The sequence below is a fragment of the Tachypleus tridentatus genome, chromosome 13 (genome assembly GCF_004210375.1).
Source record: "Tachypleus tridentatus isolate NWPU-2018 chromosome 13, ASM421037v1, whole genome shotgun sequence".
In the NCBI taxonomy this organism is placed as follows: Eukaryota; Metazoa; Arthropoda; class Merostomata; order Xiphosura; family Limulidae; genus Tachypleus; species Tachypleus tridentatus.
The window spans coordinates 122,851,951-122,875,583 of NC_134837.1; the positions used below are offsets into that span (position 1 = coordinate 122,851,951).

General features: G+C 36.5%; 2 protein-coding genes across 3 annotated transcripts in view; one reads left to right on the forward strand and one right to left on the reverse strand.

Moving 5' to 3' along the window:
• The window catches only part of LOC143237526 (tetratricopeptide repeat protein 38-like), a 33,516-nt gene extending 30,300 nt beyond the window's left edge, over positions 1-3,216 (reverse strand). Inside the window, exon 1 of the mRNA XM_076476894.1 lies at positions 3,190-3,216. Within this exon, the coding sequence (XP_076333009.1) occupies positions 3,190-3,201 (12 nt within the window). The 5' untranslated portion in view covers positions 3,202-3,216. The remainder of the gene's footprint in view (positions 1-3,189) is intronic.
• Positions 8-23,632, forward strand: LOC143237527 (epidermal retinol dehydrogenase 2-like). Of its 2 annotated transcripts, none has more exons than XM_076476907.1 (4): positions 8-687; positions 14,497-14,741; positions 15,010-15,126; positions 19,539-20,501. In XM_076476907.1, the coding sequence occupies exons 1-4, from the start codon at positions 220-222 to the stop codon at positions 19,540-19,542; spliced, it is 834 nt and encodes a 277-aa protein (XP_076333022.1). In that variant the 5' UTR covers positions 8-219; the 3' UTR covers positions 19,543-20,501. The 2 variants fall into 2 exon arrangements, with proteins under 2 accessions (XP_076333022.1, XP_076333021.1); XM_076476906.1 differs by lacking the exon at positions 19,539-20,501 and adding an exon at positions 23,044-23,632 and having other exon boundaries at positions 10-687.
• Position 23,633: the final 1 nt, after the last annotated feature.

Consider the following 23,633-nt stretch of genomic DNA (forward strand, 5'->3'; position numbering starts at 1 on the left):
TTTTCGATACAGAGGAACAGGTTACGAGCTACGAAGTAAATCGGTGCCGCTTCAAGCCTAAGGAATTAGTTATTCTTATTTTTACTGTGTCAGCCACAAGTCGGACAAATAACAATAACAATTATTCAAATGATTACGAACAACTTTCAGTGGCTTTAGTAGGCCAAACTTGTATAATTAAAATTAGAAACTTGCAGCACGTTACAGAAACCTTTGAACATGTCAAAAACAGTGGCTGCTATAGTGAAAGCTATATCAACAACTAGCCTTGTGATATACCTCTGGCTGGAGGCCATTTTCTTTACGTTCGTACCTAAAAGATTTCGTTTTAAAGACGTCAGTAAAGAAATAGTTCTAATTACGGGCGGTGGCAGTGGTATTGGGCGTTTGTTAGCACTGAGATTTGGTAAGTTAGGTGCTAAAGTCGTACTTTGGGACATTAATCGCCAAAGTTGTGAAGAGACAGAACTTCAAGTTCGTGAACTCGGAGGAGAGGCGTTTACTTATACCTGTGATGTGTCGGATCAACGCAAGGTCAGTGAACTCGCTTCTCTTGTCAAGCGAGAAGTCGGGAATGTTACGATATTGGTTAATAACGCTGGCATCGTAACAGGAAAACCCATTATGGACTGTTCTGTGCAAGAAATCAACAGAATCTTCGAAGTCAACGCCATATCTCACTTCTGGGTAAGTCTGATATTTGTAAGTTTATGTCACCTAATTCATCGTTAGTGAGACGTTTCTTACGTATAAATCTGGTTCTTTGTTTAAAACGACAGGCCAATAACGTTTTATCAGAAATGAAAACACGTCACGATATTGTTCAAGCTCATATATATTTTTAATTAGTGTATTATTAATCACAAAAGATGTATAATGGACTGTACATGCTGTGCCCACTGCAGGGCTTGATGCTAGAATTCGAGAATCAACATTGTCGCAACATTGTTAAATTTGTTTTATACAAGCTCCTAACAAATTATCATGGTCCATTTCATTCACAAAACTGTGTACAGACCTAATACTAAGTATAAAATAAGTTGGTCACTGTTAAGCCTGAGGCTATACAATGGGCTTTGTGCTTTTACCGTCCCTGATATAGCAACCCCATTAGGCCCGGCATGGCCAGGTGGGTTCAGGCATTCGATTCGTAATCTGAGGGTCGCGGGTTCGAATCTCCGTCCCACCAAACATGCTCGCCGTTTCAGTCGTGTGGGCGTTATAATGTTACGATTAATCCCACTATTCGTTGGTAAAAGAGTAGCCCAAGAGTTGGCGGTGGGGGGTGATGACTAGCTGTTTTCCCTCTAGTCTTACACTGCTAAATTAGGGACGACTAGCGCAGAGAGCCCTCGGGTAGCTTTGAAGCGAAATTCGAAATAAACAAACAAACAAAATCATTATGATATAATAAAGGTTTTCTGTGAAATCTTAAATATTTAATCTAAGGTAATGTTAATGTGGAGGAAGGGCTATATTAATACAAACACAGTAGATCTTACTACCAAGATTGTATTTAATGAGAAAAACCTAAACTGTATTTGATAGAATATTTTTCACTAGTTACCAATGCCACAAATTTCATTATAAAATAAGAATATTCATGAGTAAATGGACCAATATTAAGCACAATCACCCAATCCATCTTTAGAAATCTTAGGATCGTTGTTTGTTGTTAAAACCAAAGCTACACAAGGAGTTATTTGTGCTATCCTTGATGAAGAGAAACCCACTTTAAATAAACCTGAAGATGATCTAGGAAGGTCGAAACGTTGTTCTCTGCTTATCAATAAGTGTTAATACCCATACAAACCCTTCTGAGATACATTGTTATTTGGGGTATGTCCACCGCCGGTATCGAAACTCGATGTTTAGCGCGAATCTTGGGAACTGCACATACAATAGCAGAATGGGAACCTCATGCCCTTATTTTCTTTTTAATCTGAATACGTACCTTTGTGTCAAAATGTTGCAGATTTAATACCTTAATTAAAATTTCTTTAACTAAATTAGTAAAGTATGTATTTTTATTTAGCTTTGTTATTACTATATCTCAATACTTACTGGAATTTTTTATGTCTGTTTGGAATTAAACACAAAGTTAAAGAATGGGCTATCTGTGCTCTGCCCATCACGGGTGTCGAAACCATGTTTCTAGCGGTGTAGATCCATAGACATGCCGCTGTGCCACTGAGGGAGGGGGGCGAATTTTTTAATGACTTTAAAATTATCCTCAGTCAGTAGTTGAGATGGTAACTTGTAGCTGGGGCAGGCATGGGTTCAAGTTGAGGCGTATTTCAGAACGGCTTTCGTCTCTTGAAGATTCAAGCAATTAGCTTTATTCGCCTTCTTAGTGAAATGTACAAACGACTTCATTTAGTATTTGAATATAAGTTCTGATGAGGTGATGTACCACGCGTGAACCATGCTGTGAACTACGAAGTGGATCACAAAAGCAAGTTTTACCTCTTTCAAAATCGCAATTCACCCACTGAGTTGAGGGACTCGCTGTCCAACCAAGTAATTATTTTTCTTAGAAAAGTTGAAAATATCAGCTATCCACAACAAGAACATGCCTGTTTAGAAGAAAACGTCACCATAAGTTTGACGATAACTAGCGATGTTCGAGTTTCGAGACAAAATTGACCACTTCCATCGCTGCAGTTCCATTTCTCTCTGGTAAAGATCAGTTTCTGCGCGTGATCCCCACTGCAGTTCCTTCTTAAACTTTTAAATATTTTAGTGTTGTTCGAGCTCATCTCATTGACTTCTAGTTTAATATAGCTGAAAGGTTTTCTTTAGAAACTTTCTAAACTGCTCATTCACTTCAGCCACTGCCCTTACATGTATTAACATATTTATTTCAATTGCCATACGTTTAGTATAAAAATTAACAAAACAATTATTCCACATATAATAATCATGAATTTTCTTTAAATTTCAGCCAAAGCTTCGCTGTTGCTCCTTCATTAGGGCTAGTAATACAAAATCGTGTTTGTATTACTAGCCCTGATGAAACTGCTATAGTAATACGTTCGGTGACATAAAACTTTATTATATGAAGAATAAAGGACTTTTCACCCTTACCTTGATTGTCAAAATGTCTAAATCCATCCATTATAACCTACAAATTCTGACAAAGAATAAAATATTTCCGGCGTCATACCTGTATGAAACAATGTCACTTACTTGAGTTATCATAATCCCGAATAATGCTATTACAATATTACTTGTCATTAGTATTAGGCCTAGAAATTTTACTATTGGCTCACTAGACAACTTCTACAAAACTAGAGTGATAATTATATCAAACAATATTACTTATTTGAGATCTCGTACTCATTAGATATTTTATTACAATATTACTTGTTATTAATATTAGGCCTAAAGATTTTACTGTTGATCGACCAAACAACTCCCACAAAACTAAAGCTATAATTATATCACTTACTTGAGATCTCGTGCTTTTTAGATACTTTATTACAATATTACTTGTTGTTAGTCTTAAGCCTAGCGGTTTTTATCGTTTACCAACCAAACAACTTCAACGACAACTATTCACTATATTGTAAATAATTCTACAATTCGAGTATCCTTGTTGAATAACAAATTTTAAAACACGATCCAGTACAGTGATACTACGAAACTTAAAACATAAGAAGAAATATTAAAATTTACTTAATATATATATATATATATATATTTATGAGTAACTTTTCCTAAATCGTTAAACAAATATTTTATGTATTTGTTCAGTGTAAGTAAATAGACCACATCTATCTTATTAATATTTTTTTTCCATGAATAATTGTCTTATAGTTGTCGGTTAGGTATTTTATGGATTCAGTTTTTAGCTTCAATATTAAATTTTATATTTTTTATAAACTGCAAATATTGCCTTGATAATAAAACTGGGGAACAGACACTTTAAAATTGACAAATTTGGGTGTTATTAATTTTACTTTGTTTAAGCAAATCCAGGTCTAACTGGTGTTTATAAGGGCTTAAATATAATTTTCCATTTTTGTAATCATTTATCTTGTTTGTTATGAAGCACAAATACACACAATGGGCTATCTGTGCTCTATTCACTGCGGTTAATTCTGTTTTCGAAATAATAATAAGGTAAATCGATTAGTTGTATAAGTAGAAATAAACTTATATTTTGAAAATAAAACATGAATTTTAATACTAAAAAACAGGGGGTCGCATTACTTGGTTTATAAGTTTCTGTAAGAACAATGTTTAGTCTAAAATGAAAACATATTCACATTACCAACCCTATTTTAATGGATAATAATTTTAAGTATTTAATTAGTGCAGAAGATAAGGTCGCCAATTAAAATATAGACGAAATAAATCATAATTCAAAAATAAATGCTTAAATAAATAATAAGAAAGTCTGTGTATGCAACAATATGCCACCATATCAATTGCATCATCAATAACACTGGGGAACACTCATTTTGTTGCATTTAAAAAAAGACCTTTCTATAGTCAATTTGAGTGTGTTGATTTCAAATCTGAAGTCGGTTTTTGTCTGCAAGCTACAGATTTTATGCAATTTGACATTTTTATTTGAAAGACCTAAATCCCGCACTAAATCATTCAGTTCAGCCTTGGGAAGAGGCTTGGGGACGGGGAAAGGTTCAGTGTCTGAAGAACAGTTCTCCGATTGTGTACACTTTCTGACAATTCACTGTCACAACTGTCTTGTTCGCTTGTATCATGTCCAATGTCTTTATCGTCCAATGAAGGCAAGCCTTTGAAAACTGGAACAGGAACTTCTTCAGAGTGCGGAGCAGACCGAATAGCTGAGGGAATGTTCGGATACGTAATCTTTTATGTCGGTTTTTCTTCCCAACACCCGTTGTGTTTACCATGCAGAAATAACAGTCAGTTACATGGTTGGTGGGTTTGCGCCAAATCATTGGAACACCAAAAGGCAGACCATTGCGTTTTCCTTTGGTCCAGTCTCGAAGCATTTCCTCACAATTGTGGCACACAACATGAGGAGCCCATTACTTGTCTTGATCACCAAGATGAACTTCAAAATATGCCTTGTAGGCACGCTTGACGAACGAGGATATGTTACGTCTCTGACGATTGAGTGTGTAGCATCCACATATGTAGCAGAAGGCATCAGGATTGTTTCTGCAATGATATCTATTTTTGGAAGCCATGAAACAAAAGAAGAATGATCAAAATATTAGAAGCTATCTATATATATGGACGTGAAAATGCTTATACATGGTTTACGCAAGTTCACATTTGTACAATTTCATTAACCTCAAATTGCATACAAACTAGAGCTTGTAGAGAAAAACTAATTTCAGATTTGAAATCAGCGCCTAAAACTCCTTCAGAATTAGTTAAAATATCCAATGCAACTCAAAGTTACTGAAAAAGTGTTCCCCAGTGTAATTTAAGTAATAAATGTTTGTTTTTTTTTCGAATTTCGCACAAAGCTACACGAGGACTATCTGCGCTAACCGTCCCTAATTTAACAGTGTAAGACTAGAGGAAAGGCAGCTAGTCATTACCACCCACAGTCAACTCTTGGGGCTACTCTTTTACCAACGAACAGTGGGACTGACCGTCACATTATAACGCCCCTATAGCTGAAAAGACGAGCATGTTTGATGTGACGGGGAATCGAACCCGCGACCCTCGGATTACGAGTCGACCATAAAAGAATAGCCAACAAATGTAGATTTAGTATAATGTATGTGTTTTCATATACCAAAGCTACATCGGGCTATCCGCTGAGTCCACCGAGAAGGATCGAACTTCTGATTAAATAATAAATACCACGTTTACTGTATCTAAAACCTCCCATTGTTCATTATTTTGAAATTTTAGAACGGCATTTCAAAGATATGTTTTTGTTCATTATTTTAGCATGATATAGCAAATGTACTTGTTCGATACATATAAATCACGTTTTTAGTTCAACTCTAGGACAAAATGTCACAATTTGAAAATTTATGTGTATATATGTTTTTTAAGTTCATAAAGTTAAATTTATTTAGTTAGTCCGTTCATTCATGTTATGATTCACTTCAGTATGTCTGAAAAGTGCACTTGACCGCATTAATTAAATACAAGTACACTTGTCAAGTTAACGGACTGTATGCAGTGCTCTTTGATCAAAAACTTGACGCTATGAATCTTGGTGAAGAATTGGTTTGTTTGTTTTTGAATTGTGCGCAACGCTACACGAGAGCTAGTCGCCGTCCTAAATTTAGCAATGCAAGACTAGAGGGAAGGCAGCTAGTCATCACCACCCACCGCCAACACTTAGGCTACTATTTCATCAAGAGTAATCTAAGTGTTGCGGGTTCGAATCCTCCTCACACCAAACATGTTCGCCCTTTCAGTCGTGGGGGCGTTATAGAGTGATGGTCAGTCCCACTATTTACTTATACATCATATGTAAGACTAACAATATATGATTGTGACCCATACTGAACTGACGTGAGGTCAGGTTAGGCACTATGTTCTTCAGGTCAGATGTAAAGCTGTATTCTTCAGGTAATGGTAAGTCATGCAAATAGCTTTGTTCCTTACTTAGTTTTACACTCACAGTCAAATCTCCTGTATAACAGTTATGTTTGGTTGTGTTTTTAATGTGTGCATGCCATGTACTTTTCATATTATGACGTGTATCATTTTATTATTGTAATAAATGACTAACTTGTGTTTTTTTTTTATTAATTTACATTTTATTTTAGCATTAAACAAAGAGTTTTCTTCTTTTTTTTCTATTTCCAGTTACCATTAGTTCACTTTAGAAATGGAAATATGTTATAACAAGGTGAGATGTCTGTCATATTTGTAAGAATTACGAATTTAGAAAAATGTGGAGGTGGATGCTATGGTAAATAACACACAAATCATAACTTTCACACTATTTATCTATAATATATTATTACAATATTCATTATTACCTTGTTGTTTTGAATTAAGCACAAAGCTACACAATGGGCTATCTGTGCTCTGCCCACCACGGGTATCGAAACTCGTCTGCGGACTTACTGCTGAGCCACTGGGGGGGGATTATTACCTTACCTAACGTTTTGTGTATTTTAAGAACTTAATATGTATATACTTAAAACATAATCAGGGTGACTATGTAGGAAGAAACAGCAGCCAAATAGTGACGGGAGGAGTGCTTTCTGGTACCCTCTTTCAACACCCACCTCTTAATGTCTTTTCACACTGTTTCATGTTATTATTTAATTGACAGTCATTGGCCGCAGAAATGTATTACGGGATGATGTTGTGAGGTCACAGGTCAAAGTATGAAGTGGGTATAATTCAAAAAACGGCTCTTCATATCGGTGTTGCGGTAGTTGTTGTAGTATCGACTTCATTTGAGTTTGTGCATTATTGTAATTGTGACAGCCATTTTTTGTTCATTGCATTCCTCCATAAAGAGTGCTAGGGCTCATACGGAGATGTATAAGATTTGTATGTGTGTGTTCGTGTAACTATGTTATAGAAAATTTAATGTATATGTGTATGTTTTATTATAGCAAAGCCACATCGGGATATCTAGTATGTACACCGAAGGGAATCAAATTCCCGATTTTAGCGTTGTTAATTTGAATATTTACCGTTATCCCACCAGAAGACGGAAAATTTAATAGTTTTGTTTGTTTATATGGTGTGAGACCGTATCTAGGAATATAGTTAAACTTAACTTACTACAAATATGATAAATGCCTAATAACAAGAGTGATGGAATGAAGGGGTTATGTACCCCTACTAAGATGCTCCTTGTTCCAAACTTTCATTCCACAAAGTTTGTTTGAGATTGGCGCAACAACCTACGAGTAGTCAGATAACAGACAAACAGACAGATACGCATACTTTATCTATCTATTTGCCATATATATATATACATATATAAAGAGAGAGAAATACAGTCTCGTTTAGACTTGGCATAAGGACAACGAGCTTAGCGAAACGTCGTGCGGGCGCCAACATGCCTGCGTGTCGTATTTTCTAATTTACAAAACTAACATTTAATGTGCATCTAAACTAATCATGAAAGAAATATATGTATATAAAATAACAGCTTAACGTAATAATTTATTTGATTTTTTTAAACCAGACCACTAGTGTGACATTGAAATATAAATAGTTTTCTGAACTTATAACCCTATTTTTTTGTGTGCAAAAAAAGACCTCAGCTCGTTTGTTAAGTTTAAGCCAACCAACATGATAAAAACTCGTTTTACACTTAAGCCTACTAACCTGACAAAAACATAAGCGTGGAACTGATTAAACCAGACATGGACTTGCACCACAATTTTCACAAACGGTTTATATTTATTCGTTTGAACAAGGTCGAATAGCTTCGTAAATCATAGTGAAATGGGATGGGGATAAAATCAGTGAGTAGTTGTTTATGGGTTTAATTTTATAGTTCCTATTCACTGAATTAATTACACCATAGCGCGTTCACTGAACTATAGTGCAGCCCAAAGATAGGGACATTTTATATTTATTCGTTTGAACAAGGTCGAATAGCTTCGTAAATCATAGTGAAATGGGATGGGGATAAAATCAGTGAGTAGTTGTTTATGGGTTTAATTTTATAGTTCCTATTCACTGAATTAATTACACCATAGCGCGTTCACTGAACTATAGTGCAGCCCAAAGATAGGTTATTTTAGAAAGGACCACTCCACAGATTTTGAAAAATCGTCGCGGATCGCACATTTCTGTTCTATTAATTAAATTACCTCAACAATGGTTTTATAAAGGATCTATTAGGTTCTTTCCACAATTGCTAGCAATCATGGCAAGAAGAACAGAAAATTTTGACGGGCCGTATTTTGTCCACCTCTGGTCTAGCCTCTATAGTATGTTCTACTTAATTATCTAGTATCCCCCTGGTGTGCCCTCCAGTGACACAGCGGCATGTCTGCAGACATACATTGCTAGAAACCGGATTACGATAGCCGTAGTGGGATTAAGATAGCCCAATAGGTAGCTTTATGCTCAACTACAAACAAACAGATCCTTACCAGCCATATGGATCATTATATTGACTAAAAGGTCTTGTCAACATTTTATGCAAATATAATGTGGTTGACACAAAATAATGTATTTTATTTTCCTTTCACTATTGGACTCTTTACTTGCTTGTTTTGAATTTCGCGAAAAGCTACACGAGGGCTATCTGCGCTAGCCGTCCCTAATTTTGCAGTGTAAGACGAGAGGGAAGACATCTGGTCATCACCACCCACCTCCAACACTTAGGCTACTCTTTTAAAAACGAACAGTGGGATTGACCATAACATTATAACGTACTCACAACTGAAAGGGCGAGCATGTTTGGTGTGACGGAGATTCGAATCCGCGACTCTGAGATTGCGAATCGAGCGCCCTAACCACCTGGCTATGCTTGGCTAGGTTCTTGGAATAACTTTTTCTTCTCTTTAGAAATATTTACAAAACAAGGTTGTTTTCTTGTTTTTCATTGGCTAAAGAAAACTTTAATCAGTAACTATTGAACGGATATCATCCATACTTTCTCAGAGGTCCATAAGTTTTTGTGTTTTTTCTAACCATAATGACATTTTTTAACATTCGAAATTTTAGTAGTAGGGTTTTAACATCAGGATATTGGTTTTATATATACATACTTAATTTGTTAATTGTTTTCAGATCTTGATACGTTGCGCTTGATCACAAAGGAACAAAAATCCACTGGTGTTAAGTAATAATTGCATTCCTCTGAATTAAATTTGTGTTAACGCAAAGTTAAAAAAGACAAAAACAACACTGTATTAACATTAAAACCATAAGCACCATGCAATTATATTTTGTTCCGTATAGAATAAATTATCATTTTCAAAACCGCACACATAGAGACTGCAGACTGAGAAAGACAGTAAGAGTTGAGACATTGGTAGGTATAAGAACTCAACTGTGCAGCCTTAATTAATTTTCCGTGACTGTTAACTGATTTCTCATCCGCTTTTCGTCTAATAGACGGAATATTCCCAACGTTTCTGGGAAGTATTACCACAGCAATCTCCGTCATGTCCTTTGGATTACGACTGGATAGTGCGACGAATTTTTATGACAAGTTTTGAAATTCTCATATTCTGACTAAATATATATACACATACGTACGTGTATGTACATTATTAAACATTTCGGTTCACCTCAAACGAAAGACGAAAAATACGGTACTTTCCTATTTTAGTCACTGAAATAATTACTTTTTAGTTTTATTTGAATGACAAAGGTACTTAACGATTTTATTTTTTAGTAGAAATCTATAGGCCCGGCATGGCCAAGCGCGTAAGGCGTGCGACTCGTAATCCGAGGGTCGCGGGTTTGCGTCCGCGTCGCGCCAAACATGCTCGCCCTCCCAGCCGTGGGGGCGTTATAACATGACGGTCAATCCCACTATTTGTTGGTAAAAGAGTAGCCCAAGAGTTGGCGGTGGATGGTGATGACTAGCTGCCTTCCCTCTAGTCTTACACTACTAAATTAGGGACGGCTCGGTGCAGTGGGCTAACAACCTACTCACTTAAATACCTATTGAAGAATTCGCAAGCGATCGCGGCCCTATGTTCCTTGATGGAATCTAATGGTGAATGATGATGATGAGTAGAAATCTATAAAATATGTTATCTTGTCTTTGTCCACCAAGTCTTAGGCTTAACATCAACATTATAACCGCCGCTTACCAATTGTTTAATTTAAAAAAACAAACAAACCTGAAAACTTTAAATGTTAGATGTCGCCGTAAACTGCACGCAGATTTCACCATGATGTCTGCACTTCAGAATATAAATCTCAGTTTTCACAATAAGTCAAACCGCATACACCGATTAATTAATTAATTTTTCGACCAGTTTTATAGCTTCAAACAATGTATATTCCTTCATTTTGTAAATAAACACCAGGATGGAAGAAACTTTTGCTCAAATGTAGCTCTACCGATAAATCTGATTGGACAGCAAGAATCTGACTGCACAAATACAAGTCTGATATAAACCAGTTTTAGGATTTTAGACTATGACGAGGAGGGAAATATAATTTTGTATAAAAATTAGTAGAACTTGTCGGAATTCGACAGTATTTATTAGTTCTAGTATGTCACCCAATTCGCATTGTTATCTAACCATACAGTATCAGTTATTTGGCTACTAAAATATACTCTTTCGAAAAGTGATTTTAAATCTAAAAACAAGCTCTATTAAGTAATTACTTTATCTTAAGATGTTTTCGTCATCCCTGCTTATGCACTTGTTGACAGCAGAAATTAAAAAAAAAAATTTAATTGGACATCCACGTTTTCACATTTATTAGCAGAAGTTCCAGAACTTAACAAAACATGGAATTTGGGAACAAGACTTCAGAAAACAAAATAGCAAAACTACTAATTAATAAGAGGGAAGCCTCAATAACCGCAGCATTTAAAATTATTTTAAGGAGCATTAAGTTAATTTACGAGACTTTTTTTTAATAGCTGTATGTTTATGTGCCAGCACCACCAAGCGTGATAAACGTGTATACTCGATTCGATTTTATTACTCATCAGGATCTCTACCAGCCTCACCTCATATTGAAATTTTTTTAGGCAGGATTACAGAAAATTAAACTACGAGACCTTGAGCATGAGCAAATACATCAATTGAAAGGGTTTTAACCTCCAAAGTGCAAAATTGTAATTAGATCTCAAATAGGTTAATAGGTGACAGAGCAATGAGCTAAAAGTTTGCACTTGGAAAAAACTCGGAAACGTTATGACACGGCTTAAAATTGAAACAAAAACAAAACACGCTTATTGCATGTGGACTATTCTTAAGATATGAAAGATTTGTATTAGCATGACACAAAATAAACAATAATTTGAGAATTTATTACATGAAAAGTAGGATTTAAAAGTTTTGCCAAATAAAGTTTTTTTTATAGACGTGTGTGTGTGTGTGTGTGTGTATATATATATGAGTGCTTGTTGAACATTTCATTCCTAAACATGAGCACTAATATGGAGTTGGTCCCTCCTTTGCTGCTATAACAGCCTCCACTCTTCTGGGAAGGCTTTTCACTAGATTTTAGAATATGGCTGCGGGGAGTCGCTCCTGTTCAGCCACGAGTGCATTAGTGAGGTCGGGCGAGAAGTCCTGGTTCGCAGTTGGCATTCCAATTCATCCCAAAGATGTTCGATGGAGTTGAAGTCAGGGTTTGATGCAGGCCAGTCAAATTCTTACACACCAACCTCGGCTACCCATGTCTTTATGGACCTCGCCTTGTGCACGGGGACATTGTCATGCTGAAACAAAAAAGAGCCTTCCACAAACTGCTGCCACAAAGTTGGAAACACACAATTCTCTAGAATGTCATTTTATGCTGTAGCATAAAGATTTCCCTTCACTGAAACTAATGAGTCTAGTACAACCCATGAAAAACAGCCCCAGACCATAATTCCCCCTCCACAAAACTTTACAGTTGGCACTATGCATTCAGACAGGTAGTGTTCTCCCGGCATCCGCCAACCTTAGATTCGTCTGTTAGACTGCCAGATAGTGAGGCGTGATTCATCACTCCAGATAACGCGTTTTCACTGCACCAGAGTCCAATGGCAGTGTGCTTTACACCACTCCACCGACGTTTGGCATTGCGCAGGGTGATTTTAGGTTCGTGTGCGCTTGCTCGGCTTTGGAAATCCACTTCATGAAGCTCCCGACGAACAGTTCTTGTGCTGACGTTGCTTCCAGAGGCAGTTTGGTACTCAGTAGTGAGTGTTGCAACTGTGGACAGACGATTTTTACGCCCTTCAGCACTCGGCGGTCCCGTTCTGTGAGCTTGTGTGGTCTACCGCTTTGTGGCTGAGCTGTTGTTGCTCCTAGAGATTTTCACTTCACAACAACAGCACTTAAAGTTTATAAGAACAGCTCTAGCAGGGCAGAAATTTGACGAACTGACTTGTTGGAAAGGTTGCATCCTATGACAGTGCCACGTTGAAACTCGCTGAGCTCTTCAGTACGACTCATTCTACTCCCAATGTTTGTCTATGAAGATTGCATGACTGTATGCTTGATTTTATGCACCTGTTAGCAATGGGTGTGGATAAAATAGCCGAACCCACTAATTAGAAGGGGTGTCCACATACTCTTGGCCGTGTAGTGCATCTATCTACATACATGACACAAAATAAACAATAATTTGAGAATTTATTACATGAAAACTAGGATTTAAAAGTTTTGCCAAAAAAGTTTTTTTTTATAGACGTGTGTGTGTATATATATAAACTTGGCCGTGTAGTGCATCTATCTACATACATGCATACACAAACGTACATATACATATATTAACAGTTAGAGTACTGATATAGACACTATATATATATATATATATATATAGTAAGTTAGGCTTAAGGCTTACTATATTGTTATTGTTTTTAATTTGTTTATTTGTTTTTTAATTTCGCGCAATGCTACACGAGGGCTATCTGCACTAGTCGTCCCTAATTTTGCAGCGTAAGACAAGTGGGAAGGCATCTAGTCATCACCACCCACCACCCATGTCGGACCTACTTTCATTGTTAACGTTTATTGTTATTTTTTAAATTTTATTACAGTATAATATATTATTGATCAAATAAGTATATTGTTTATGATATAATAGTTAACATTTTCAGGTTTAGATGACGTAAGAAGGTCGAAACGTTGTTTTGTACTTTATTTTATTTAAAATCTTAATACCCATACCAGCCATATTTATAATGCATTTTTATTTCAAGTGGGTTTCTCGTCATCATTAATTTGACGGTTAATCCCCCATTCGTTGGTAAAGACTAGGAGTTGGTGGTGGGTGTTGTTCTACTTCGTTCTACTTTATCACTTCAAAATTATGGACAACTAGCGCAGGCAGCCCTTGTGTACAACTGCGAGAAATTTCACAAATAAGCAAACCGAAATAATGTAGCATAGCACCAACTGACACGAGTTTTAAAAATAGAAAACTATATAGCTGTTTAATAAGAAACATTTTGATTTGTTACAGACCAAAAAGCCTATACAGATAGATTTTTGTTCTTTCATTGTGCATCACTTACGAGAATTTGTACGTAGTTTATCGTTACATAAAGGCCCGACATGACCAGTTGGTTAAGGCACGCGACTCGGAATCCGAGGGTCGTGGATTCGAATCTCCGTCACATCAAACATGCTCGCCCTTTCAGCCGTGGGTGCGTTATAATGTGACAGCCAATCCAACTATTCATTGGTAAAAGAGTAACCCAAGAGTTGGTGGTGAGTGGTGATGACTAGCTGCCTTCCCTCTAGTCGTACACTGCAAAATTAGAGACGGCTAGCGCAGATAGCCCTAATGTAGCTTTGCGCGAAATTCAAAACAAACCAAACCAATTGTTAGATAAAACACTTTTGTCGCATGTTACATACACGACTTGCTTTAATGAAGCTGTAAACCTCTGTATTAAATATGTTTCTACATTCGCAGACGACCAAATCTTTCTTGCAAGACATGATGGCAGCAAACCATGGCCATATCGTTTCTATCGCAAGTCTAGCGGGACTGGGGGGAGTGGTGGGGCTCACCGATTACTGCGCTTCAAAGTTTGCTGTTGTTGGATTGGAAGATGCGCTGAGATTGGAATTAAAAGCTGGTGGTTACAAGGGCATCAAATCCACATTGGTTTGTCCGTTCTTCATCAACACGGGCATGTTTGCGGGAGCTAAACCTGGGTAAGTTAAACAACTTGTGTTTCGAATATAAGGCGATTTGTCTGTTCGTCAACTCGGAAATGTTTGTCATAAGTACAACTGGGTAAGTAATGAAATTTTCAAGTCTTCTAAAATATTAGGAATAAATTAAGTGAATGAGAGTTTACTTCGAATACAACAAATGTAACTCTGTAAAAAAAATTAATTCGACATATGTTATAGTACCTTTAACTCTAGTAAATATTTAATTGTTTAATTTTCACAATTTATAGGCCTCTTTCTATTGCAGAGTATTCGAGTTTCTTGAACCCGAGTATGTTGCCGATGAGATTATGGCTGCTGTTTTGATTAATCAGGAAATTCTAATCCTTCCAAAACTGTTTAACTTCCTCTTGATACTGAAATCGTAAGTGTTTTTTTTTATTGTAGTCAATTGCTACAGTATTAACACTGTTCCTACTTTTACTGCTAACAGTTACTACTGTATCAATCTCGTTCTTATTTTTATTGTTAGCAGTTACTATCGTATTGGGCCCGACATGGCCAGGTGGGTTAAGGCGTGCGACTCGTAATCCGAGGGTCGCGGGTTCTAATCTCCGTCACACCAAACATGCTCGCCCTTTAAGAGGTAGGGGCGTTATAATGTACGATCAATCCCACTGTTCGTTGGTAAAAGAGTAGCCCAAGAGTTGGCGGTGGGTAGTGACGACTAGCTGCCTTCCTTCTAGTCTTACACTACTAAATTAGAAACGGCTAGCACAGATAGCCCTCGATTAACTTTGCGTAAAATTAAAAAAACAAACAAACTATCGTATTTATACTGTTCTGATTTCTTATTGTTAATAGTTTCTACTTTGATTTTACAGTGTAATATGTGGCTTAACACTTAACTGTACTTCTGCACTCGGCCCGGCATGGGCAAGCGTGTTAAGGCATTAGACTCGTAATCCGAGGGTCGCGGGTTCAAATCTCGGTCGCATAAAAACATGCTCGCCCTTTCAGCCGTGGGGGCGTTATAATGTGACGGTCAATCCCACTATTCGTTGGTAAAAGAGTAGCCCAAGAGTTGGCGGTGGGTGGTGATAACTAGCTGCCTTCCCTCTAGTCTTACGCTGCTAAATTAGGGACGGCTAGCGCAGATAGCCCTCGAGTAGTTTTGTGCGAAGTTCAAAAATAATAATAATAAACTTCTGCACTCTTTGTTACACGTAAGACTGTACGGCTTAACCTCAACATACACATACAATTTATCACCTATACTATTAATCATTTGTGTGGAAAACAAAACGAATCAACATACGTCACAATATTATAATATATAACTATGACACAGCCACTAAACCTCAGCCAGATGTTTGTCAGAAATCAGTCAACATAGTTAATGATATATAATATGTAACAATCACAACGTCAATAAACCTTAGTCAAACGTTTGTTAGAAACCGATCAATATATTTAATAATACATAATATGTAATAATCACAACGTCAATAAACATTAGTTAGACGTTTCTTAGAAACCAGTCAATATATTTAATAATATATAACGTATAACAACTACAACATCAATAAACTTTAGTCAAACGTTTGTTAGAAACCAGTCAATATATTTAATAATACATAATATGTAACAATCACAACGTCAATAAACATTAGTTAGACTTTCTTAGAAACCAGTCAATACATTTAATAATATATAACGTATAACAACTACAACATCAATAAACCTTAATCAGTCGTCAGAAACCAGTCAATATAGTTAATAATGTATGATATGTAACAATCACATCGTGACTAAACCTTAGTGAGACGTTTGTGCGAAACCAGTCAATATATTAAACAAATATATACGATGAAATGAACGATTCTTTATACTGTCCTAGCAATTTTCTCCAGTGTGGTACGCTCGTATGTGGCCTTGGAATGGTGTACATTGTTTACAACAATTTGTTGCTTGAATAACTTGGAAGTGAAAGGCGGTTGCTAAGGTAGTTAGAAATGTGTCACAGGGAGTCCTTGAACAATTGCCCATATTGTTTCTTTTCTTGCACTTCTATCTTTCGCAGGAGATACTTCAGACTTCAGATGTTTACCTTGAACGTACTTTAATATTTCTTTTATTTAAAAAAAAAAGATATAACCTTAGCAACAGCTATGTTGACGCTTTCCTTTCAACAGTATTGAGTAGGGGCTGGCTCACTAGTTGCGCGTAATTCTTCATCCTCGCACGGCATTGGATTTTATCTCCACCAGAAGTGTACGCACTTGGTGGCAGGAAGGGGTTGAATTCGTTCAGCACCAAATAGTGCTGTACATGATCATCTGGATGCGATATCTACTACCCATGTCTGCACCCAACAATAGTAATATATGTGGCAGAAACATGTAATTTACACCCTCTCCCCCCTACAGGAAATGAAAAAAATCATACAGTTTATAATTATACTTCTATATGGGAATATGTCAGAAACACGTAGTTTAACTACGCGACGAGTCGAACGCCTTAACCCATCTGGCCATGCCGGGCCAACTGCAAAGGAGATACCAATAATTATTAAGGTTCTACATAAGAAGAGATTTTTTGGGTGAGGGAACAACAAAGACAAGCAGTTTTGCACTTAATCTTTTACGTATGATTAAGGCCCGGCATGGCCTAGCGCGTTAAGGCGTGCGCTTCGTAATCTGAGGGTCGCGGATTCGCGCCCGAGTCGCGCCAAACATGCTCGCCCTCCCAGCCGTGGGGGCGTTATAATGTCACGGTCAATCCTACTATTCGTTGGTAAAAGAGTAGCCCAAGAGTTGGCGGTGGGTGGTGATGACTAGCTGCCTTCCCTCTAGTCTTACACTGCTAAATTAGGGACGGCTAGCACAGATAGCCCTCGAGTAGCTTTGTGCGAAATTCCAAAAAAACAAACAAAACCAATACGTATGACTAACGCAAGTGTTTGCTATAAGCGTCACCAAGCACTAGTACAATGAACTAATTATTTTTGCCATGAATTTTGTTTCTTTCTCTTTTTGCACCCCCCCCCCTTGCGAATCAGAAAATTGCCTTTATTTTTTCTTGTTGCTATTACATACAGGTTTAAGAAGTTCTACTGACCTCGAAGGCAGTGTTATAGATTTTGTGTTTATCTGTAGTGTTATTTATATAACATTGAAAATGGATGTAATTATATCTTACATAATAGAGGGGGCTGTTAAAATAGCAAACTGGATGTTTGTTACATTGTAGCTATACGGTGCGATGGTTAAGAAAAAATGTTAAAAAAAACAAAACAATCAGTACACATTAATATACATAATCACGTTTCGTGGCCAAAATAATTAGGCAATTTCTTGCTAAAAACCAGTATTACAAGACTTGTGCAAATTAAAAAACTGGGCCCTATAAGAAGCAGTTTTTTACTTTTTACTCTTTTACCAACGAATAGCCCTCGAGTAGCTTTGCGCGAAATTCAAAACAGAACAAAGCTTCTTATGGTTAAGCAAAAAAACTACTTCAAACAAAACTACAAACAATACAAAATACATTACTCACAACAGCTTATAAAGTACCTTGAACAGCTTCCGAATTTATGCATAAATACGCACATATCGAAACAATAGCAGATAGACTTCTACATAGTCCAATAAATTATTTTAATAAAAATTGGAAAAAAAATGAACTAGTGAGCGAACTTGCAAGGTATTGTTTACATGATGATGATAGACCTAAGCACCTTTCCCCAGTGAATATATATTTTCTAAATAAAAATAATAATAAAAGGCCACCAGACTCCACATTAGTTTAGAGATTAATTACAAAACTTTTTTTTTTCATAATCTATGGAACTATAAGAGAAATGTTTTATTTGCACGAAGTGTATGCATAGATTGTGCATGGACATTGCCCTGAAAGGGGCCTGAGTAAGTGCGGGTTACTCTGGCCCTCGTGTACCATATATAAATACGCTTGACCGTTGAAAAAAAAAAAAAACTTTGAAGGAAGGAGATTAACGAAACCTGACCCTCCTGGGTAGACAAACATCAGTACCCAAATATCCATACAGAGAGAGAGTTAACGAAACACGTCTGTTTATCTTTCTGTACCAAAAAGTGACTTTCCCTATATGAGGTTTCAAAATCAATTTTTGGAAAATAAGTTATATTGAATATTTTTTTTAACAGTTAAACACTGTGAGCCTAGTAAATTGTGAGTTGTCTGTATATATTTTACTTTACTTCCGTCAGATAATTGTTTAACTCTCTTTCAATTTGAGTTTCAACTTACTTGATCTGCTACAAAATTAGGCTTACCAATTAACGAGCGTGTATACCAAACTGAGTTACTAATCGTTAGGTTGGAATTACTTTTTAAAATATAAGTAGACCAGGCCGTACAATCAATGACTTGATAAATTTGTGTTTTTCTCGTAAACTATATGGAAATGTATGTACAATGATGAAAATAATACCAGCGGTAACTTTTTGTATTATGTGTCTGTGTACATGTACAGAAGCATTATTGAAAAGAATATAGAATTATATTTATTGCTTGTGACGCTACTTGTCACGAGATAAACTAAAATTTAAAACAATGAAAAACCATTTTGTTTTGTTTCTCTTAGCGGTAATCTGTGTGAGTTGCTTTTAATATGCAAGATTTATTTAATTTAGCTTTCGTAATTTAAATAAATGTATAGCATATTAAAGTTTTAATAAGTGTTATTTGTTTAATAAAATACCTTGCTTTCACAACTTTAAAAAAAAAAAAGGAGAGTGGGAGAATATATCTACGCCGAAGTTAAAATCAAACAAACATTTATCTTACCACTAGCTAAAACACGAGACAAAAAGTGTACACTAAACACCAACAGCGGAATACGCGTACTTCATGGTCATGACAATCTACCTTCTACACCAGAGGACGCTACGAAGCCTAGACTTGTATATAAAATTTAGAACATTGATAAATATGTGGTGTTGAAATAAATAACATTGAATTATCAATCCTTAATCTAATTCCAGTTTGCAAGTGACTTAAATAAGATTTGGATTAATTACATTTCATTAACATAATCGAGTTCACACCGTTAGAGACCCTATAGTTCATGTAAGTTCATATTAAAAATAGAATCTAAAAACCTACCAGTTTCACGTGGCCTGATCGCTAGAGCGCTCAATTTGACTTGCTTGTTTAGCATCTTACAGATACAATCATCCTGTATTTTGTTGTTTGTTTGTTTTTATTTCTTTACGGATTTATTTTCTGTACTCAGTATAGTTCTCTGTAAGCAAAAAAAAAAAATAATTGTAAAAACTGTACAGCACGAGTAATTTTGATATAAATAAATATGCTGCATTGCTAAACCTAATTGTTGATAGTGACTGCTTTACTCAACATAATTTCACTGTCACCGGCTGCTTTATTCAACATAATGTCACTATCACCGACTACTTTACTCAACATAATGTCACTGTCACCGACTACTTTACTCAACATAATTTCACTGTCACCGGCTGCTTTACTCAACATAATATCACTGTCACCGGCTGCTTTACTCAACATAATTTCACTGTCACCGGCTGCTTTACTCAACATAATGTCACTGTCACCGGCTGCTTTACTCAACATAATGTCACTGTCACCGGCTGCTTTACTCAACATAATGTCACTATCACCGACTGCTTTACTCAACATAATGTCACTATCACCGACTGCTCTACTCAACATAATGTCACTATCACCGACTGCTCTACTCAACATAATGTCACTGTCACCGACTGCTTTACTCAACATAATGTCACTGTCACCGGCTGCTTTATTCAACATAATGTCACTATCACCGACTACTTTACTCAACATAATGTCACTGTCACCGACTACTTTACTCAACATAATTTCAACATAATGTCACTGTCACTATCACCGACTACTTTTACTCATGTCATACCGATTTCAACCGATAATTTCAACTAACTGGTTGCTTTATTCAACATAATGTTACTGTCTACTTTACTTCAACATAATGTCGACTGTTTCTACTCAACATAATGTCACTGTCACCGACTACTTTACTCAACATAATTTCACTGTCACCGACTTTACTCAACATAATTTCACTGTCACCGACTGCTACTCAAATATAATGTCACTATCACCGACTGCTTTACTCAACATAATGTCACTGTCACCGGTTGTTTTATTCAACATATGTCACTATCACCGACTACTTTACTCAACATAATGTCACTGTCACTGACTACTTTATTTCAACATGCTTCACTATCAACTTCCAATATAATTTCACTGTCACCGACTGCTTTTACTCAACATAACATCACTGTCACTGTCACTATCACTGTCACTGACTACTTTACTCAACATAATGTCACTGTCACTGGTTGCTTTACTTCAATATAATGTCACTATCAATGTCACTGTCACTTTGCTCAACATAATGTCACTGTCACCGGCTGCTTTACTCAACATAATGTCACTATCACCGACTACTTTACTCAACATAATTTCACTATCACCGACTGCTTTACTCAACATAATGTCACTATCACCGACTGCTCTACTCAACATAATGTCACTATCACCGACTACTTTACTCAACATAATTTCACTATCACCGACTACTTTACTCAACATAATGTCACTATCACCGACTACTTTACTCAACATAATGTCACTGTCACCGACTACTTTACTCAACATAATTTCACTATCACCGACTACTTTACTCAGCATAATGTCACTGTCACCGACTACTTTACTCAACATAATTTCACTATCACCGACTGCTTTACTCAACATAATGTCACTATCACCGACTGCTCTACTCAACATAATGTCACTGTCACCGACTGCTCTACTCAACATAATGTCACTGTCACCGACTGCTTTACTCAACATAATAATGTTACTGTCACCGACTACTTTACTCAACATAATTTCACTATCACCGACTACTTTACTCAACATAATTTCACTGTCACCGACTGCTCTACTCAACATAATGTCACTGTCACCGACTACTTTACTCAACATAATGTCACTGTCACCGACTACTTTACTCAACATAATTTCACTATCACCGACTACTTTACTCAGCATAATGTCACTGTCACCGACTACTTTACTCAACATAATTTCACTATCACCGACTGCTTTATGCTCTCAACATAATGTCACTATCACCGACTGCTCTACTCAACATAATGTCACTGTCACCGACTACTTTACTCAACATAATTTCACTGTAACCGGCTGCTTTATTCAACATAATGTTACTGTCACCGACTGCTTTACTCAACATAATATCACTATCACCGACTGCTTTACTCAACATAATTTCACTGTCACCGGCTGCTTTACTCAACATAATGTCACTGTCACCGGCTGCTTTACTCAACATAATGTCACTGTCACCGGCTGCTTTACTCAACATAATATCACTGTCACCAACTACTTTACTCAACATAATGTCACTGTCACCGGCTGCTTTACTCAACATAATGTCACTGTCACCGGCTGCTTTATTCAACATAATGTCACTATCACCGACTACTTTACTCAACATAATGTCACTGTCACCGACTACTTTACTCAACATAATTTCACTATCACCGACTACTTTACTCAACATAATTTCACTGTCACCGACTGCTCTACTCAACATAATGTCACTGTCACCGACTACTTTACTCAACATAATTTCACTGTCACCGGCTGCTTTACTCAACATAATGTCACTGTCACCGGCTGCTTTACTCAACATAATGTCACTGTCACCGGTTGCTTTACTCAACATAATATCACTGTCACCGACTACTTTACTCAACATAATGTCACTGTCACCGGCTGCTTTACTCAACATAATGTCACTGTCACTGGCTGCTTTACTCAACATAATGTCACTGTCACCGGTTGCTTTACTCAACATAATATCACTGTCACTGACTGCTTTATTCAACGTAAACTCTGAAACAAATTACTTCTGTTGACTCCTCCTGACTCCCCCATTGGAAACGGAAGAGAACAAAGCTTTAACAAAATACAATAAGGTGTTTTATTTAAAATATCAAAGTAAAATGCTTTGTATTGTTTCGAAGATAAACTGTACAACTATCTAACGTAGTTGTTCAACTCATGAGGAAGATACAGGAGTCTTCGGAGTTTTTTTTCCAAACGTTGACCAACTCTTCAAAAGTCACTTTCCGACGTGTTCTTGTGCAACACACCAGGTTTGGTGACAATCGATCCAGTATTTCGTCAGTTACAAGCTTAGAAACAGAATAATTTAGATTGTCGTCTATTTCTTTTTCTTTTTCAGGTGTCTCCCTATTAAGGCTTTAGACACCCTCTACTTTTCCATGGGAGGGGCCACTGCGATGGAAAAGTTTGTTGGAAGAAGTAAGAAAGGTTAACGGCTCAAGATTTAATTATCCACCCCAGTGGGCAGGTCACAATACTCTGTCTTTTTAGTAATTACCTTTCTTCCAAGCAAGTTTTAACTCTCGGTGCAATTTCCATTCTGAACTGTTGTTATTTTTCGCTCCAAACATCTTTAAAAATTTACTTACCTTAAAAAAAGTGAATTCTTTAAACCTTATCATTGGAAGCAGCATGTATGCTGATCCAACTTTTTTCAGCAGGTCTAACCTCTCAATATTTGTCCATTAGCGAACTTTTCCATCAAGAACATCTCCACGAGAAAAAAAAAAAAGCATACATATATAAATGTGTATATAATCACATTTATCGTCTCGATAGCTGGAGTTTACTATGTACTTCAGATTATTCATACTCACCAGAAGATAAGTATTGATGCGATGTTGGATCATAAATGGAAGTTTTTCGTATTCAGTTATTTGTGATTTGTGTAACTAGAGACATCAATAAAACTACATTTAATTAGAAAAT

What these genes read in the sequence shown, in the direction of transcription:
- LOC143237527 (XM_076476906.1), top strand. Translation starts at nt 220, where the DNA reads ATGTCAAAAACAGTGGCTGCTATAGTGAAAGCTATATCAACAACTAGC. An exon ending in ACGCCATATCTCACTTCTGG is followed by an intron (nt 688 to 14,496) that starts GTAAGTCTGATA and finishes CTACATTCGCAG; the next exon opens with ACGACCAAATCTTTCTTGCA. An exon ending in TTTGCGGGAGCTAAACCTGG is followed by an intron (nt 14,742 to 15,009) that starts GTAAGTTAAACA and finishes TTTCTATTGCAG; the next exon opens with AGTATTCGAGTTTCTTGAAC.